Consider the following 18171-nt stretch of genomic DNA (forward strand, 5'->3'; position numbering starts at 1 on the left):
CTAATGTTTCTGTAGGTATCAGGTGAGGAATCTATGGAGACTGCTAGGCTACTTGCCATAAAAGAGGGACTTCTGGTGAGAATGGCTTCTGTTACCTGATATTACTCTGATTTCTATTTTTAGCCTTATTTATTGAAACTTGTTTGCAGGTGGGAATCTCATCTGGTGCTGCAGCAGCAGCAGCATTAAAGTTGGCCAGAAAGCAGGAAAACGCCGGAAAACTAATAGTCGTAAGTCTTCATTGCATCTCATTTTGTTACCAACTTAGTTCAAGTTGTTGGCTCAGGATAGATGTAATATAGTGATCGGCATTCATCCAAAGCTTCATCTATTTTAGCAGTCCTTTCCGTATGCGCAGGTCGTGTTCCCCAGCTTTGGAGAACGTTACCTATCAACCACGCTCTTTGATTCCATTAGGCATCAGGCAGAAAACATGACTTTTTGATAGGCTTGGCATTTTGGCAATGTCATAAACTTTGCGTCCTTTTGGTCATTGGAATAATACAGATACTGCTTTTGGATGTATGGCAACATGACCCTGAGCCTGCACCTGGTTACTATCACTTGCAGATCATTATAAAACTTGTAAAAGTGTACGACCCTGACCCTCCTACTGGATCCGGTCTGTATCTGTCTGTTCATCTTGTAAAAGTGTTGTAATACGGTCATTCTCAAACCATCAATAAAACTTTCACTTGTTTCGTATTGAAAAATCGCGCATTCTATTATCAGCATGAGTTGAAGATTTGTCAGCTGAGGCTACGATTTTTGTTATGGTACAGGAGATTTAGCGCTCATATATGCCCGAGGACTAAAATTCCCAAGCTTATGAATGAGCTAAATTGTCATCTTTAGTCCCACATCGAGAATAGAACACAAATGAGCTGGCCCAGCTAATACAAAAAAAGCAGAGCACGACGTTGAAAATTACTTACCTGGACGGGGTCAATGGGCGATCAAGAAGGCTCATGGCCTAGGTTTGTGACCTCCATTGCACTTAGGAGGGGTGCTCGCCTATGGTCTTCTCATAGTAGAAGCTCCAACGTCATAATTTATTACTGTGGGGGCTTGCGTTCGCGCAGCCCCCTATCAATTATGTTGCAAATTTTAAGACACGTTCGGGTTTCGACAGTACACATGTTTGTTGTTTACTATTTGACTTCCCACACTTTGAATTACTAGTTGTCAAGAAAACATTGAGATTTATACACAAGATGTCGAGTGATATAAATTCACATTATTGCAAAAGATTGTGATAACAAAATGATACAAAACTTGCAGCAACTACAGAGTTGTAGCAAAGCTACTTTGGTATGTTGCTATTATCCTGGTTTAGCCTAGCAGCTGTAGCCACCGAAGCTGCCACACCCATCGGATGTGTAGTCATATATCGATCGTTTCGCATCTCTGCATCTGTCACACCCTTTGCGTCTGTAAACGTTGCTGCTTTGTCATCGGGTAGTTTTGAAGTTGCACCCTACATACAAGCAAGAGAAATAATATGTTCAGCAGAGTTCCAAAATGACATGAATCGTAATTTTTTTTCCGGGTATACATGAATCAAAAGATAAATAGATACATAGTACTCATAGTTATACCAACTTTTACAATTGAATTAGCCAAAACATTAGGCTGGCATGTAAGTATTGATAAAGCTCCTGATCGACTCGACTACCTGTTACTCTTTAGTGAATGCGGATGCAAAATAAAAACATTAGCGAGTATATTACATTGGTAAATTACTAAACACATGCTGCATCCTACTTCTCTTTAGTGATTAGTATATAACAAATAAGTGAGTTGAAAATTTGATTCGGGGGGCAACTTTGTGTACCGCAAGAATATCACCAAGTGTGGTTTTGTCATCATTGCACATAGCCCGAGCATTGAGGGTTGCGGCAGACTGAGCCTCCGCTGCCAAACCACCAGGTACTATGCCAGGTCGCCCGGTGGCTCTAATCTCAGCTGCTTGAATTGCAGCAGTGTCGCTCCACTCTACCGGCTTCTTTCCGGCTGTCATAACAGTAGCCTCCAAGGCTTCACCAATAGTAATTTGACTGCCACTATCTTGAACAGTGAGGGGTGCTGCCAATGGAGCTCTCTGGATGTATTCACCAACAACCTACTCACAGATCACAACAAGAAATTAAGCACTCAAATTTACTGGCCCAACACAAATTAAAGTTCATCCTATCAATAACAACATATGAGTTTGGAACCAAAATAAGTTGCTAGCTAGAACCAAATAATATAACACTTGTATGGGAAAGGTATAAAAGGATTAAAAGCCCAAGGGGTAGGAGAGAAGACCTGTCCACCGACTGACTCCGTGAAAATACGACGGCCGGGAAGATCAGTCTCGGTTACGGTCACGTCATCTTTCTCTATATTCATGCAATTTGGTCCCACAAAACCAGCTCTTTGATTCTGTGCAGCAGCAGACTGCAGAGTCGCGGCAGCTCCACGTTTAAGGTTCTGCCCTACGGCGTCGCTTTCCGCCGTCTGCATGATGGCGGCGTCCTTTGGGGTCACAGCCTTATCCGCCAGCCCGCCCTGAACGGCCGGAAAAACGTCCGCATATTTCACGGCCTCCTGCTTCTGATCATGACCCCTCTTTGACTGTTCTTGGCTCATTTTGTAGTTCACTGAAAATTTGAAACTGAAACTTTCTCAGATATTAGATGGGACGTTCAGGTTGCAGCGGAGATCTAGAAAACCATATGGTAGACTACTAGACTTTGAGGGATATAAAGTATACGACTATACGCATACATTGTGCATTTGCATTTGGACACGAGACGGTATGCATGCGAAACGTGGCCTACGTAGAGGTTGGACACGAGACGGTATGCGAAACGTGGCCTACGTAGGGGTTGGACACGAAGAGCGAGTACTGACTTCTGGCAGTTGGACTCCAAGTTTCCAATGCTGTTGCAAGTGTTGTTTCTCCCATTAGATTATATTGTACGCCAGTTTGAAGTTAGTAATTGTTAGAAGAAAGAGAATGCTGATGTGCTGACCTGTTCAGAATAACTGATATGCATTGCAGCTGTCAATAGATATTTTTCATAGAAATAGATATTTTCATGTCAAACTTTTTGTGTGTTTTTCTCATATTTTTTAGGATTATAATAATTATTTGGGCATCTTGATCTAACTATAAATAACTGTTGTTGTATTAAATTTTATATTGGTTGACCATTATCCTTAATTTTGAAAAGCTTCATAGTTCTGTTTTGCTTTGATTCATTCGTCATCAACCTCAAGCCATTGCAGGTTAGTCATGTGCACTATATTATGATGGTACCAGAACCATGTAGCTTGATTATGTCATTGTGTGGTTAGATCGCTTCACCTTTACGCTTTCGCATCTTCATTTTTGTTGAGATTGCTGTTCAGAAAACCTAGATCGTTCATTCTATACCTTTTGCTCATAGATTCAACTAAGATGTGTTTGTGAGCTTGAAATCTAGACTCGATTATTCTCTGTGAGTCTTTGTGATCTTCTTTGCATCCATTCGAGTAGTGATTCTTCAGATTTGTGATTTTAGTGTGTGAGAAGGTGTCATCGAAGCTTTGGATTTACTCATAGATGATGATTATCATGTTGATTTGTGAGGATTATGCTTAAGAATATGAAATTTGTGAAGTTAGTTCAATTTGACAATAGAAGACGTCAGAGTTGTGGTTGATTGTGATCAAGGAGATAATAGATTATAATTGGAGTAGGAAAATAGATCATTAGAGTTGATATTAGACCATAACCTGCACTGATAATACACTATATTGATTTTTTGGAGATAATCAATCTTTGTATTAGGGCTGGGCATATATCGGTTCGGTTTTTAGTCTAAACCGAAACCAAACCACTTTAATCGGTTTTTTAGAAATTCAAACCATTTACCGAATTAAATTAATCTGAACCGAAATAATCGGTTTAACCGAAATTCGGTTCGGTTTCGGTTTACACTTCATACGTAATTTTTTTAAAATTTTCAAGAGGTGAGACTCAAATTCCAACAAAAAATGATGTCACAAATCAGTACATGACACGCACGTCTCATTAATAACTATGTAAAGATTATATTTTTCTCATTTTGATAGATTTTCAATAAAACATCAAAATGTTAATTTTGAGATTCAAACTCCTGAACTATAATATAACAACCATGCGCTCTACCAACTGCACTAGACAACCTTCTATGTTATGTTTTGTTATTTTTTGTATTAATACCAATTATTTATTATTTTTTAAATCATTAAATTAAATTCGGTCGGTTCGGTTTTAAATCGGTTAGTTTGATCACGTAAACCATTTTCAAACCGTTTAAACCGGTTTCGGTTCGGTTTTCTTCATTTTTAAACTACATCTCTTCGGTTCGGTTATCCGAACCATATTTTCGGTTCGGTTCAGTCGGTTTTGCTTGTTTAATTCGGTTCATGCCCACCCCTACTTTGTATGGTTGATAATTTCTGAGATATGGTTATAATAGAAAACAATTAAGTGTTGGAATTAAGTTTGTCAAGTTTTTGATATCTTGAGTAACTAAGTTGTGCATATTGTGCATCTGTTTGAAGATATGAGAATCACACATAATGAGATCAACTCAATATTGAGTACTATTACTGTGAAGTTAAAAGAAAGTAATTTTGTGAAGTGGAGTTATCAATTTGAGTATGTTCTTGGAGGAAATGAATTGTTTGGTTTCTTTTATGGGAGCAATGTTTGTGCTCCAAAGTTTGCTCTCATAGAAGATGGAGAAGTTACAAATGAGGTCAATGAATCTTATGTGGTATGGAAAAAGACTCATAGAGCTTTAATGGGTCTGTTGATGGTAACTCTGGATGATGACATTATGGATATTATAGTAGGAAGCAAGTGTGCTAAGGATGCTTGGACTGCCTTGATTGAGAGGTTTTCCACAATGTCAAGGGCAAATATCATGCAGCTTAAGACTGCTATTCAGACTATTAAGAAATGAGCTGTTAGCATTGACAAATACTTGTTAAGGATTAAGCATGCAAGAGATCAGTTGCAGTCAGTTGGTGTAGTTATTGATGATGAAGATATTATAGTTGTGGCCCTGAATGGTCTTCTTGATGAGTTCTCAACAATCAAGAGTATTATTCGTGCAAGAGACTCTTTAATGCCTCTTAAGGATTTTCGTGCTCAACTATTGGCTGTTGAAAGAGACATATATAGTGAATAGATTTAAACCTAGTGGTGAGATGACTGCTATGGCTGCAAGAGGAAATTTCAGATCTAATGGTGAGTCTAGTATTTCAGATGGTAAGTGGAGATCTACATATAGTTAAAGTGACAAAACAAAAGGCACTTGGGCAAGAAATGACTCAAAACAAGGTGGTTGGGGAAACTCTAAGCATGCACAAGGTGGCAGCTCAAATGGTTCAAACAATTATAGACCTCAGAACAATTCAGAATGTCAAATTTGTGGAAGAAAATAACACAATGCTAATACTAGTTACAAAAATACAAAATGTCAGATTTATCACAAGAAATGTCATATTGCAAGCAAGTGCTTTCAGAACCATGCTAATGCTTCTAATGCAGGTGGTGAGTACAAGACAATATTGGTGCTCCACCTGAATGTCAAATATGTAGCAAGAAAGGACATACTACAGTCAATTGCTACTACAGAACTGATGTACCTGTTGGCCATCCATCTCAGAATGAACTGTGTGCCAGATATGTGGTTTGAAGGGCCATACAGCTTTGGATTGTAATTAGAGAAGCAACTATGCATATCAAGTTCTAATGCTCCAGTCTCTCTTTCTGCTCTGACTACAACTCAAAATAACAACTATGGTGCTAGCTCTTCTATACTTTCCTCAGTCATGAATGACATATGGATTGGAGATAGTAGTGTTACTCATCACATGACATTTGATTTAAGGAACCTTACCATTGCTCAGCCATATGATTCTCATAACACCATCAATATTGGTAATGGAGCAGGTTTGCAGATTAAAAATGTTGGAGTGTCTACTATAACTCCTTCAAAGCATACTTTTCAATTAAAGGATGTTTTGCATGTTCCTAAACTTGCAGTGAATCTTCTTTCATTTAACAAGCTTTGTAAGGATAACAAATGCATATCACTATGGATGATACTGATATAATTGTGCAGGACAAGGCTTCAAGGGCTCTGTTATACAAAGGAAAGAGTAATGGGGAAGGTTTCTTCTTGTTCAAATCTCCAAAATCTACTCCATATATTACTGCTTTTGTAGGAACAGTAAAGTCAATTCTCTGGCATCATAGACTTGGACATCCCACTGATGATGTTGTATCAAAGATGTTGTTTGTGTCTAGTGTTAAGACTAGTTCAACTAATGACAAGAGTCATGTTTGTATCCCTTGCCTTATTAGCAAAATGCATAGGTTGCCATTCTCTGAGTAGGTATCCAAATCTCCTATTCCATTTCAGAAAATTCATTCTGATGTATGGGGACCAACTTCTTGCTTGTCAATAGAAAGATACAAGTACTATAACACCTTTATTAATAATTTTACTAGATTTCTGTGGTTATATCCACTTATCAATAAATCTGATGCTTTCTCCACATTTGTCATATTTTATCAGTTTGTTGTTACACAATTTCATGGTGTTGTTCAATCTTTACAAACTGATGGGGGTGGTGAATATAATAGCAAAGCTTTTAAGCAATTTCTCCATAGTAAGGGATATTACATTTGATTACATGTCCTTATACACCTCAGCAGAATGAGATAGCAGAAAGGAAAAATAGACATGTTGTTGAGACTCCTATTACTCTTATGAGTGCTTCTCATATTCCGAAACAGTTTTGGTTTCATGCAGTAGCACATGCTACTTTCTTGATAAATAGAATGCATTGTAGGACCTTAGATATGACTTCTCCATATATCAAACGTTTTGGTCTTCCTCCTATTATTCATGATCTTAGAATTTTTGGGTCAGCTTGCTATCCTTATCTTAGACCATATTCTAAAGACAATCTTGACCCTAGAACATTGCAATGTGTATTTTTGGGATATGCCTTAGGTTTCAAAGGGGTTTTCTATTACTGTATTTCCAAAAATAAACTTTTTATATGCAAACATGTTGTTCATGATGAATATACTTTTCATTTTCTTCCTCCTTCTATTCCTACTTTTGCCATACCTAGTTCAGTTTTCTCAAGCTCTTCCTCTCCCATTACTCATTTAGAGCCCCAACATGTCTTTTATGCTAAAGCTTTGCCTAGAGGACATATTGTTGAGGTGGGGAATGATAGTGAAGCAGCTGGTGATGGTAATGGAGCTAATGGTACTAAAGTTGATGAAGGTGTTTAGATCGTGGAAAATGTTGTTGGGAATGATCATGATAGTGATAATGGTGAAAATGACAATAATGCAGGTACTACTAGTGATGATGGAGTTGATACTAGTAATGGCAATGGTTCTCTTGGTTCAAGTTCGGATGATGGCTCTCTTAGTTCAAATGGTATTATTGTTGGACATAATGATAATGGAGATGTTGTTCTTTCTCATGAGATTCAATTTGTGAATGATTCAAATTTAGCTTATAATAATCATTCTATGATTACTAGAACTAAAATGGTATTTTTAAACATAAGATTTTTGATGAATTTTGTGCTTATTCTTGTGTTCTACAACATCAATAGTTGCAAGACTATGCATATTTTAGTGGACTATTTGCGGTCATTGATATTCATGATTATGTAGAACCTAAGCACTACAAGGCTACTGCTGGTGTACCAGAATGGGACAAAGCTATGGATGAAGAGATAGATGCCTTGAATAAGCAAGGGACTTGGATTTTGGTTCCACTGCGTACAAGAAAGAATGTTGTGGGTAGGAAGTTGATGTATAAGATCAAGAAGAATCCTAATGGTACTATTTCAAGGTATAAAGCTAGGTTAGTAGCTCAGGGATATAGTCACGAGAATGGACTGTACTATGATGAGACTTTAGTCTAGTAGTAAGACACAACACAGTGAGAATGATTTTGGCACTTGCAGTTATGTACAGATGAGATCTTAGACAACTAGATGTTAAAAATGTATTTTTGCATGGTGACTTGAAAGAAAAAGTGTGTATGCAACAACCTCATGGTTATGTTAATTCTGAGTATCCAGATCATGTTTGTATACTCATGAAATCATTATATGGGTTGAAGCAAGCTCCAAGAGCATGAAATGAGAAATTTACAAATTTCTTGCCAGATTTGGGTTTTATCTTTTCTCATTTAGATCCAAGTTTGTTTATTAAGCATACTAGTACTCGTATGGTGTGTTTGTTACTCTATGTTGATGATAGTAATTATTGGTTCTAACTCTGAGGAAATTTCTAATATCATACATGAATTAAGTAATGTTTTTGACATGAAAGATTTATGAAAGTTGTCATATTTTTTTTGGAACTGAAATTCAACACAAAAAGACAAGTATGTTTCTATCACAAGGCAAATATGTAAGAGATCTTCTAGTTAAGGCTGGTATGGAATTATGTACTAAATGCAGTACTCCTTGTCTTCTTCACATGCAACTGTTAAAACATGAAGGTACTTCTATTTCCAATCCAACACAGTATAGGAGCATTGTTGGTGCTTTGCAATATCTTATATTTACTAGACCATACATTGCTTTTTTTGTCAACACTGTGTGTCAACCATGGCTGAACCAACAAATGTTCATTATAATGTTGTGAAAAGAATTGTGAGATACTTGCAAGGTACTCTTGATAAAGGTGTCACAACCCCGAAATTAAAGTGAATAAACTCAAAATTGAAGTCATGGAAAACTCTAAAACAATCTCAAATATATTGAAATCATCTTATAGTTACAGTGTATCAAAACTGAGTTCAAAGTACGACTTAGTCGATTTGATTATTACAAAACCAGTTTATAATTCAAGTATTATAACAAATGGAAATGTAAAATCCTCTCAATCCTCACCACAAATAGAATAAATAAACTTTGACAATCTTCAGAGAAAGCCCTCTAATTCTGTTAATCTACACATGCAGAACTATCCCCTACACCATCGAATATGTGCACCAGGATTGTAAACACAAACCCGGTAAGCTTTGCAGCTCGTATGAGTAAACCAATAGTATAACACACATCGCATACTAAAGAAAATAAATGCACTCGTAAAACATTGGACGACCCATCTGGTTGTCCAATAACATCTGAAAATATAGGTATTCATGACATATTGGGCAACTCATCTGTTTACCCAATGACATTTAAAATACGGGTACTCATGAGACCCAAGCATTTCTCTGTTACCCCTCATGCAGTACGCCAACAGATAATGGGAAACTCATCTGTTACCCAATATCACACAAAAATATGGGTACTCATGAGACCCAGACAACCCATATGTTACCCCTCATGCAGTACATCGAAAAACAGACTAGAGCTCTAACTGAATCGTAACAGACACCCGGCCAAAGCTCGGTTCCGACCACTGGCAACAACGTCCGAAGACCAGAAAAAACGTTTTAACAAGACTCAATGTTAAAACTGCGTACAATATAACAATTAACATATGTTTATTGTACTACAACCAAGCGACTCTTGCTCGATAATATAAATATAGTTGCCACAGTTCAAACTCTTTTGGAAATAAAAACGTAACAATATGTAATATAGCAACTCATATATATGTATCGTATTTACCATTTATACACATACAGAACCCACTATATTATATACATGTCATAGTTCAATCTTTTTAAGAAAACAAAGTATGAGTCACCGTCAGGGGTAGACTCGTCATAGTGAGATTTACTCACCTTATTCCCTTAGTGTAATTTCCACGACACCGAGAGCAATTTCCTCACTTGTTTTATCGGTCACCTAATAGCATAAAAAAAACGTTTTATCGAACATCATCAAATCACAATACATTCAATACCAAAAATGTAGATCACATGGAGAGAGACATTTTAGTACCTAAATCGGAACCTAGAACCGCCAGGAAGTCGTCGGAGAAGCTCCAGATGCCGACTGTGGTCAAATTTGAGGAAGACGTGGTGGTAGCGCAATTCCAGCCCCAAATTGCTTGCAGGTGGAACCAGAGGTGAGGATCGGCGAAGGTAAGCTGGCCACGTGCTCTGGTGTCGCCAGAGATGGAGCTTGGACGGCGGCGGAAATCTGTAGAATCTTTGAATCGCCGATCGAGCATCAAGGCGGCGAGAGGCGGCGTGTCACGTCCAAGGGTTGGAGCTGCAGTCCGTGCGGTGGCTTTGGGACCGGCGGTGAGGGCCACGGTGGCCGAAGGTGAGAGATCGGCGGAGGTGATTATTGAGAGGGAGGGTCGGGGAGGGAGAGAGAGACTGCCGGGGGGGGGAGAGAGAGAGAGAGAGAGGCTGTTTCTTTTTTTGGAAATTAGGGTTTCCCAAAAACATCCTTTTATACATTTTCCAAATTCAGAAACCAACTTTCGTCAATAATAATTTTCATATACGACGTCCGATTAAGGTGCGTGACGTGTCCACGAACTCGTATCGACGAGCTCTACAACTTCAGTGAAAGAAGTTTTTAGAGACGAGCAATGAAATAAAATTCGACTCTCAAGTCACAAAAAACGTAACGTTTTTCAATTTAAATTTCTGAAGTCGGTTTTGTTTCGTTTGACATCGACGAGAAACAAAAAAAATTGCGATTTTATTCAATTTCCAAGTTTAATCACTTACAAGAATTTATACAAAGTCAACCAAAAAATTCAGGGTATTACAAAAGGATTGTTCTATAAGTTTGGTAACAACTGTGCATCATATATTCTGCTTATTGTGATGCTGACTGGGCTGGATATGTTAATCACAAAAGGTCTACTATTGGTTTCATAGTTTATCTTGACAATTGTCCAGTTTCATGGAAATCTAAGAAACAAGGATATGTTTATAAGAGTTCCACAAAAGCAAAATATAGATCATTGGCTAATACTGCTGCTGAAATATCTTAGATAAGACATATTTTATGTGACCTGGAAATCAAGATTCCTGCTCCTCCTTTGCTTAAATGTGACAATCTCTCTGCTCTTGCTTTCTGCTCAAATCCAGTCTTTCATTCTATAATAAAACACCTAGATAATGATTTCCATTTGTGAGAGAAAGAGTCCAAAAACAAGACTTGTTGCTGCAATATGTTCCAACTGACAAACAAACAGCATATATCTTCACTAAAGGTCTGCATAGCCTGCTATTCAATCAACACTGCTCCAATCTCAGTGTCTTATCCCACACTGACATTGAGGGAAGCTGTTAGAAGAAGAGAATGCTGATGTGATGACGTGTTCAGAAGAAGTGATATGCATTTTAGCTGTCATCAGATATTTTTCATAGAAATAGATATTTTCATGTCATGCTTTCTGTGTGTTTTTCTCATATTTTTCAGCCATTGCAAGTTAGTCATGAGCACTACGTTATTAGTAATGACCATTTCGACCTGTACATTACGTCTATAAATCGAAACAAAATACTATATCTCTACCTTCCTAACATACAATGTTGTCCAAAAAATAGGCTTCAAATTTGGAACGTCAAATTTATTCACATAATGATGTATTAGGATCATTTATTCTTATACACAAGGAAACTACATTTGTACATATTTAGTTCTCCCTCTTTTAGATCGGAAAACATCGCTACAAATGAAAATGAAAATGAAAATGAAAATACAATACAATACAACGCCAAAATTTTAATTTTGTTCAATCTTTTCACGTCCAAGTACTCCAAATACATACAAGTACCAAGGTATGCAACTATTTTGTTCCTTCGTTGCAATTACCCTGGTTGAGCCTAGCAGCAGCTGCCACCGAAGCTGCCACACCGGTGGGATGGGTGGTCAAATATGGATCATTTCGCATTTCTGCACCAGTAACGCCCTCAGCATCTCGCCTAGTCGCTGGTTTGTCAGCCGGTAATTTTGAAGTTGCATCCTACACAATATTTTACACATATTTTCAATAAAGGTATGAACTAGGGTATGATAAGTAGACAATCAGATATGGACCAAAACCATAGAGAACAAATATTGCTAGCTTATACCGCAAGGATATCAGCGAGTTTGGTCTTGTCCTCGTCACGCGTAGCCCTAGCATTGAGAGTTGCCGCCGATTGAGCTGCGGCAGCGACACCACCAGGTACAATGTTGGTTCGGCCAGTGGCTCTAACCTCAGCTGCTTGAATTGCGGCAGCATCACTCCACTCTACCGGCTTCTGTCCAGCCGTCAGGGCAGTCGCCTCCAAGGCTTCGCCTATGGTGATTTGACTACCAGTACCGGCGCCAACAGGTTGACCAGTAGTTGTTGCTGACAAAGGACCTCTCTGGCTGTTTTTCCCAATAACCTACCCTTCACAAATAACAGATACATTACACATACTTTCATACGGTTACATGTACAACTCAAAAAACTAGAACACCTCTTTCAAGTTCAATACAAATTAATTTAGCATCGAAATGTTTCTACATTATTTCTTTGAGTTTTATATCTGTTTTTTTATAGTTTATTTTTATGTAACTATATGATGAGTCTGATTGATAGAATATTTATTCATACTCAAATAATCTTGTCATCGATGATCTAGCTAATGTGTTGAATATCTGATATGCATGCTTTTAGTGTCGTTTTATAGTGTGTTTTGGAATGGAAGTTTATACCTTAGCTAAACCACTGATTTTCCTTTCCTTTTCATCTACATGCCTTGAGTTTTGACTCGTAACCTAAAACCAAACAACAAAGGGCAAACAAAAGAACAATCCATATGAAGAGAATAATCAGTCAAAAAAAAATTTGGGCAATGCATAGAGAACACAATGGATGTTGGACCTGTCCCCCGATTGGTTCGAAAATGACTCGTTGTTCGGAACGTTCAGTCTCCCTATTGCTGAAACTAAATTCATCTGCATTGATAAGCTTCAGACCAACGGGACTCTGCACGGCGGAGTCAGCGGCCTTCTCGGCAGCAAGCTCAAGATAAGCGTCGACGCCGTATTGGCTTTCCCTCTGCTGCTCATCCTCCTGGGGCCTCCTCGGCTGTTCTTGGCTCATTTTGTTCGATCAAGAGAAATTCGTCAAATGTTCGATTACAAGAGCAGAATGAGGCTCTAATATACGTTGCATGGGGCAACACGTGGTGGAGCTTGGTTGATTTAGGGTGAAGAGTGATGTAGACTGATCGGCGAATTCTCAGGTGAACTTTTGGTTTAATTTTCAAAGAATGGTCTACGTTCGCAGTATTATATGGTCCAAGTGATGACACGTGTCTCCGGAGACCAAATTTTTGACCCGGTCGCCGCTCAACGGGGTGGTTAGGCTCAACCTGAGCCGTAATTGATTTGATTACAAAAGGATTGATTGAGGATTAGAGGAGTAATTAATTGGAATATAATTTGATTTTTTTTGTTTTTTGAGTAATTGGACTATATACAGTTTTGAACCTCATGAAATAATCATATAGTTTGCATCATAACTTTGGTATGATACAGCATATCAATTAGTCAAGGAGCCAGATTAATAAATGGAATATACATATGCGAGCTTACTTGTATATATATCTACGTTGCCTGATTATGTAACAACATGCCTGGTTGCAGTGGAATATTTACACCGCAGGTTGTTTTGGATGAAAGCATTTGGCAAGGGAATGTTAGTTGGAAACTTTCCATGTACGTACGTACGTACGTCATCTAGTGATATTCTTATAGATAATTGTTGTTATCAGACTATAAAGTACAGAGATTGGCAACGTGCACCGTACTGTAATATATAGCCCTAGCTCAATAGTTCTCTCTCAGAAGGGTGAGAAGCTTGAGCAACAAGATACATAAGTAGATTAAAGGAATTAAGTTCACTCTTTGTCTCCCTTGCGTGAGGGCAGCCCTACTGATGTATTCAGAATTTCAGAGGACTTCAGACTGAAACAAAGAGATCTTTGAATACTAGCCCCCTCAGTCACATGGCTTCATTAATGAAAATCAGTGACAAATCGAGTAATCAAAGAGGAAAGAATCGCTCAGGGCAAAGAAACATGAGCATGGAGATGTGATTGTTGATGCCGTGGATGCAGCAGATGAGTTTAGTGTTGATTTGTCAAAGTGGGACTGTGGAAGAAAGTGGAGTCTTTGCCTAACTGTGCTTTGTTTTTTGGGGGTAGCGTAATTTTATGTATTCAAACTAGATACTGCCACGCTACACAGTCAATATCGTTGTCCACTAAAAATGTTTCAGGGTGCGAAGAAAACTCAATTTACTTCACAGATGATCGTTGGGATGAGATAGAACTGCTTGGCGATATTGATTGTTATGGTGGCCATGACATGGGAGTGTACAACTTGGAACACAAAGTTGTGAAGCAAGTTTGTTCTTTTGATAAGGAGAGAATTGATCCACCACAAAAGGATATTGTTCCTAGCTAGCTAGCTGATATGCAAAGTCTATATGACGTTAATTTACACTATGCATTCCTGCATGGATCCTGTATCTATATGCATGTGTACATTGACCTAGTGTAAGCGTTTCTTTTCTAGGCCAGGGTCTCTTTTCTATAGATGAAAAAAAAAAACTAGAGAAAAAAATTATTGAACTCATTAAGACTATCACCCTTGTTGTTTCAATTAATATTTATAATTAACTCAGTTTGTGTTTTCATTAGGGTTAAACATACTATCAGCACTGTTCTAAAAAGCGGCTGTCTAGGCGCTAGGAGGTGGATCACCGCCATGTTTTTTGCATATTCGGCCATCCGTGGCGTTCGGGGATATGGCGGCCGCTTAGGCAGTCCTAAGCGGTCCACGGCATTCATCGGCGGTCCGTGACGGTTAAAATCGGTGGATTTTTAGAAATAAAAAAAAATAAAGCACAGTGAAAGTAAAAGAACTTCATGATGAATATTTTATTTTGAAGATGAGGAAAGAAAAATGGATATGGCGATACCAAATAAGTTAGTGAAGGATTTAGAGAAGAATAATTTGAGATTTAGTCTTGAATTTATTTTACAATTTACCTTTTATTTTAATATTTTTGTATGGACTTTAAACTTAAGTAATTTTGAGTTTAGAATATTTTAAAAATTAATATTGAGCATTATTACATATTTTAATCATATAAATAGTTTAAATACATATATAAATATAATAAATATTTAATAATTTGAATCTGACTAAGAGGCCACCTAGTCGTATAGACGCTACGAGTCATCCGCCTGACGTTTTTACTATCAGTGACACAACGGTTAACAACGAATATTATTTTTTTGACCCCACTCGTAAAACAATATCGACCGTCGGATGTGAGATGTATAGCATACATTGATGTATACTAGAATTTTCACACAATAGTGATAGTTAAACTAATTAATGTAATCGTTCTTATTATATTTGAATGTGATCTATTAACCTACCTCGTAATTCACATGTGTTAAACTCATAAGAATATTATATATGTCTAGGCAGCCTAGCTAATTGATGGTTGTGTTTGACGAACTAGATGTGATCACAAGCTTGCTAATTACCAAAACTATAGGCAAGTGTAATTATGTAACAAACCTTGCAGAGAAAATAATGAGCGCAATTTCAGTCGGGACTCGGGACCGGAGTTTCATGCTTCTTGAGCTTCACTCGATACAACTCCTGAATGCCCCCGGCTCTTTTGTCTCCAATCCCTACCAGACTCTATGCTTAACTCCTCACCCAAATATATATGTACCATCCATCACCTCCAACTAAACTCATCCAAAGTTAATACCAACAACAATGACAACCTTCGCCCTTTTTATTTCCATCCTAATTATACTCTATCTGCTCCTACCAATTTCATCTCAAGCATATTCCGGCAACCAAGGCCAATGGCAACTCCTACAGTCCTCAATCGGCATCTCTGCCATGCACATGCAGCTCCTCCACAGCAACAAGGTCATCATGTTCGACCGCACCGACTTCGGCGCCTCCAACATCTCCCTCCCCGGCGGTCAGTGCCGCGAGGAACCCAAGGGCGCTGTCTTGCAACAAGACTGTACTGCCCACTCCGTCCTCTACGACATAGGCGAAAACACCTTCCGACCACTCACCATCCAAACCGACCCGTTTTGCTCCTCCGGTGCTGTCCTTCCTGACGGAACCTTAGTCCAAACAGGCGGATTCAACGACGGCGAGCGCTCCTTGAGAACATTCTCTCCATGCAATGACGAGAGCTGTGATTGGAACGAAGAACCAAACTACTTACTAACACGCAGATGGTACGCCACTAATCAAATATTACCGGACGGAAGAGTAATAATAGTCGGAGGTAGAAGACAGTTTAACTACGAGTTCTACCCTCGCGGCAGTTCTTCCTCTACTATCTGGCTTGAGCTTATGAGACAAACCCAGGACCACGGAGATGAAAACAACTTGTATCCCTTTGTACATCTCTTGCCCGATGGAAACTTGTTTATCTTCGCTAACACAAAGTCTATACTCCTTGACTACAAGCAAAACACCGTCGTTAAGGAGCTCCCGGAAATCCCAGGCAAAGAGCCACGTAACTATCCGAGCAGTGGTTCTTCGGTCTTGCTTCCTTTGGATGAGAACCAGCCCTTCCTCCGAGCTGAGATAGTCGTCTGCGGCGGAGCGCCACGCGGTTCATTTGGGCTTGCGGAGAATGGGAGCTTTCAGAAGACGCTCGGCACTTGTGGGAGGATCAACGTGAACGACGGAAACCCTAATTGGGTCATGGAGGACATGCCTGTACCTAGAGCTATGGGTGACATGATTCTCTTGCCAAACGGAGACGTACTTATCTTAAACGGCGCTGGACTTGGGACCGCCGGTTGGGAGTTGGGACGGAACCCCGTGATAACACCAGTCCTTTATCGCCCGTCCGAGTTTCCGGGCCGACGGTTTAGGGTTATGACGGAGTCAAAAAGGCCGAGGCTGTACCATTCCTCTGCTGTTTTGATCACCGATGGCCGGGTTTTAGTTGGAGGAAGCAACCCTCATGTGGGCTACAACTTCACCGGCGTGGACTACCCAACCGACTTGAGCTTGGAAGCATTTTCTCCGCCGTATTTGGCGAGGGAATACGAAACTTTGCGTCCCAGAATCGTTTCGGTGGAAGAGATTATCAGTTACTCGGAGCCATTTTCGGTTGCGTTCGCTGTGCCCGAGTACTTGGACGTAAGTGTGTTATCGGTTACCATGGTTGCGCCGTCGTTTACCACGCACTCTTTTGCTATGAACCAGAGAATTGTGGTGATGAAGTTGGGCCAAGTTAGACACTTGACGTTGGATACGTATGAGGTAGCGGTGATGGGGCCGTCGGCGGCAGAGATTGCACCGCCGGGTTATTATTTGTTGTTTGTGGTACATGCCAATATACCTAGTTCTGCTATGTGGGTGAAGTTGCAGTGACGTGTTTAGGGTAATTAAGAAGAAATTAAGTAGGACGGTAGGAGAGTGATATATGTAATGATGCATAAAAGGAAAGGTTTTTGAAGAGTATGTACAATATATATTATCTTAAGCGAAATAATAAATAGAAAATTACTAAGTAGCTAGAAACCTTACTTTTCATAATCCTAATACAAATCAGGACAATAGTCGAGGCCCAACAACTAAAAATAGCAGGCCTTGTTCCAAGCCCATCCATCAAATGACCGAAAAACGCAGTGTTTTCATTGATTACACATCTGCCACTGCTATATAAGGAGCAACCGTCCCCAAATCGAATCCTAATTCTACATTTCGCATCTTCTCTCATCTCAGTAGCGGGTCACTCTGTCCCTTTTTTTTTTTTCATTTTGTTCCTAAATCCTCCGAATCAGTAGCAGTAGCACCGATCTCTCCCATCTCCAAATTCAGTAGCAGTAGCATCGATGTGTTTTGCCTCCAGATTCCTATTTAATAGCAGCTTCTCAATTAGTGTGTAAATTTTATGGAGCATGATAAGGTAAGTCGTAAATCTTCTTTAATGTTGTTTTCAATGTCTATAAATTGTAAGAGGAACACGTGAGGTGGTATATGCTATTGTGTTGATTATGCTAAAGTGGATTTGAGGTAGTAGCAAATTTTTCATGTGTTGATTATATATGCTAGTGTGTAAATTTACTACTATTGTGGTGTTTGATTATGTTATTGTGTTGTTTTTGGGTCAAAATATGAATTATGCTACTATGT

General features: G+C 38.9%; 4 protein-coding genes and 1 non-coding gene across 8 annotated transcripts in view; 3 read left to right on the forward strand and 2 right to left on the reverse strand.

The window, feature by feature from the left end:
* Positions 1–697, forward strand: part of LOC126799204 (cysteine synthase-like) — a 27873-nt gene extending 27176 nt beyond the window's left edge. For 3 of the 4 annotated variants that reach the window (XM_050526360.1, XM_050526359.1, XM_050526362.1), the window contains exons 9-11: positions 16–75; positions 150–230; positions 359–697. In XM_050526360.1, the coding sequence (XP_050382317.1) occupies positions 16–75; positions 150–230; positions 359–445 (228 nt within the window). In that variant the 3' untranslated portion in view covers positions 446–697. Of the gene's footprint in view, positions 1–15; positions 76–149; positions 231–358 lie in introns of those variants that run through there. The other variant, XR_007672601.1, reaches the window with a different exon arrangement.
* Positions 698–927: 230 nt separating this feature from the next.
* On the forward strand, positions 928–1089 carry LOC126801347 (U1 spliceosomal RNA). Its single transcript, XR_007672837.1, has one exon. It is a non-coding gene; the product is annotated as a U1 spliceosomal RNA (small nuclear RNA).
* A 120-nt stretch (positions 1090–1209) lies between these two features.
* LOC126799205 (late embryogenesis abundant protein 47-like) lies at positions 1210–2721 on the reverse strand. The gene is made up of 3 exons (XM_050526363.1): positions 2311–2721; positions 1835–2122; positions 1210–1477 (listed from the first exon to the last, which is right to left on the reverse strand). Exons 1-3 carry the CDS (start codon positions 2632–2634, stop codon positions 1304–1306), a joined length of 786 nt encoding a protein of 261 aa, XP_050382320.1. The 5' UTR covers positions 2635–2721; the 3' UTR covers positions 1210–1303.
* A 9058-nt stretch (positions 2722–11779) lies between these two features.
* Positions 11780–13069, reverse strand: LOC126800570 (late embryogenesis abundant protein D-34-like). Its single transcript, XM_050527953.1, has 4 exons — positions 12848–13069; positions 12679–12741; positions 12066–12365; positions 11780–11956 (listed from the first exon to the last, which is right to left on the reverse strand). The coding sequence occupies exons 1-4, from the start codon at positions 13067–13069 to the stop codon at positions 11780–11782; spliced, it is 762 nt and encodes a 253-aa protein (XP_050383910.1).
* A 2714-nt stretch (positions 13070–15783) lies between these two features.
* LOC126800054 (aldehyde oxidase GLOX) lies at positions 15784–17406 on the forward strand. The gene has a single exon (XM_050527337.1). It carries the CDS (start codon positions 15901–15903, stop codon positions 17404–17406), a length of 1506 nt encoding a protein of 501 aa, XP_050383294.1. The 5' UTR covers positions 15784–15900.
* Positions 17407–18171: the final 765 nt, after the last annotated feature.

This window comes from Argentina anserina, chromosome 6, assembly GCF_933775445.1.
Source record: "Argentina anserina chromosome 6, drPotAnse1.1, whole genome shotgun sequence".
In the NCBI taxonomy this organism is placed as follows: Eukaryota; Viridiplantae; Streptophyta; class Magnoliopsida; order Rosales; family Rosaceae; genus Argentina; species Argentina anserina.

Coding starts and splice junctions, on each gene's coding strand:
- LOC126799205 (XM_050526363.1), bottom strand. CDS start 2,634: ATGAGCCAAGAACAGTCAAAGAGGGGTCATGATCAGAAGCAGGAGGCC. Junction 2,123..2,310: donor CGGAGTCAGTCGGTGGACAG/GTCTTCTCTCCT, acceptor ATCTGTGAGTAG/GTTGTTGGTGAATACATCCA. Junction 1,478..1,834: donor CACTTGGTGATATTCTTGCG/GTACACAAAGTT, acceptor GCTTGTATGTAG/GGTGCAACTTCAAAACTACC.
- LOC126800570 (XM_050527953.1), bottom strand. CDS start 13,069: ATGAGCCAAGAACAGCCGAGGAGGCCCCAGGAGGATGAGCAGCAGAGG. Junction 12,742..12,847: donor TCGAACCAATCGGGGGACAG/GTCCAACATCCA, acceptor GTTTGGTTTTAG/GTTACGAGTCAAAACTCAAG. Junction 11,957..12,065: donor AACTCGCTGATATCCTTGCG/GTATAAGCTAGC, acceptor AATATTGTGTAG/GATGCAACTTCAAAATTACC.
- LOC126800054 (XM_050527337.1), top strand. CDS start 15,901: ATGCACATGCAGCTCCTCCACAGCAACAAGGTCATCATGTTCGACCGC.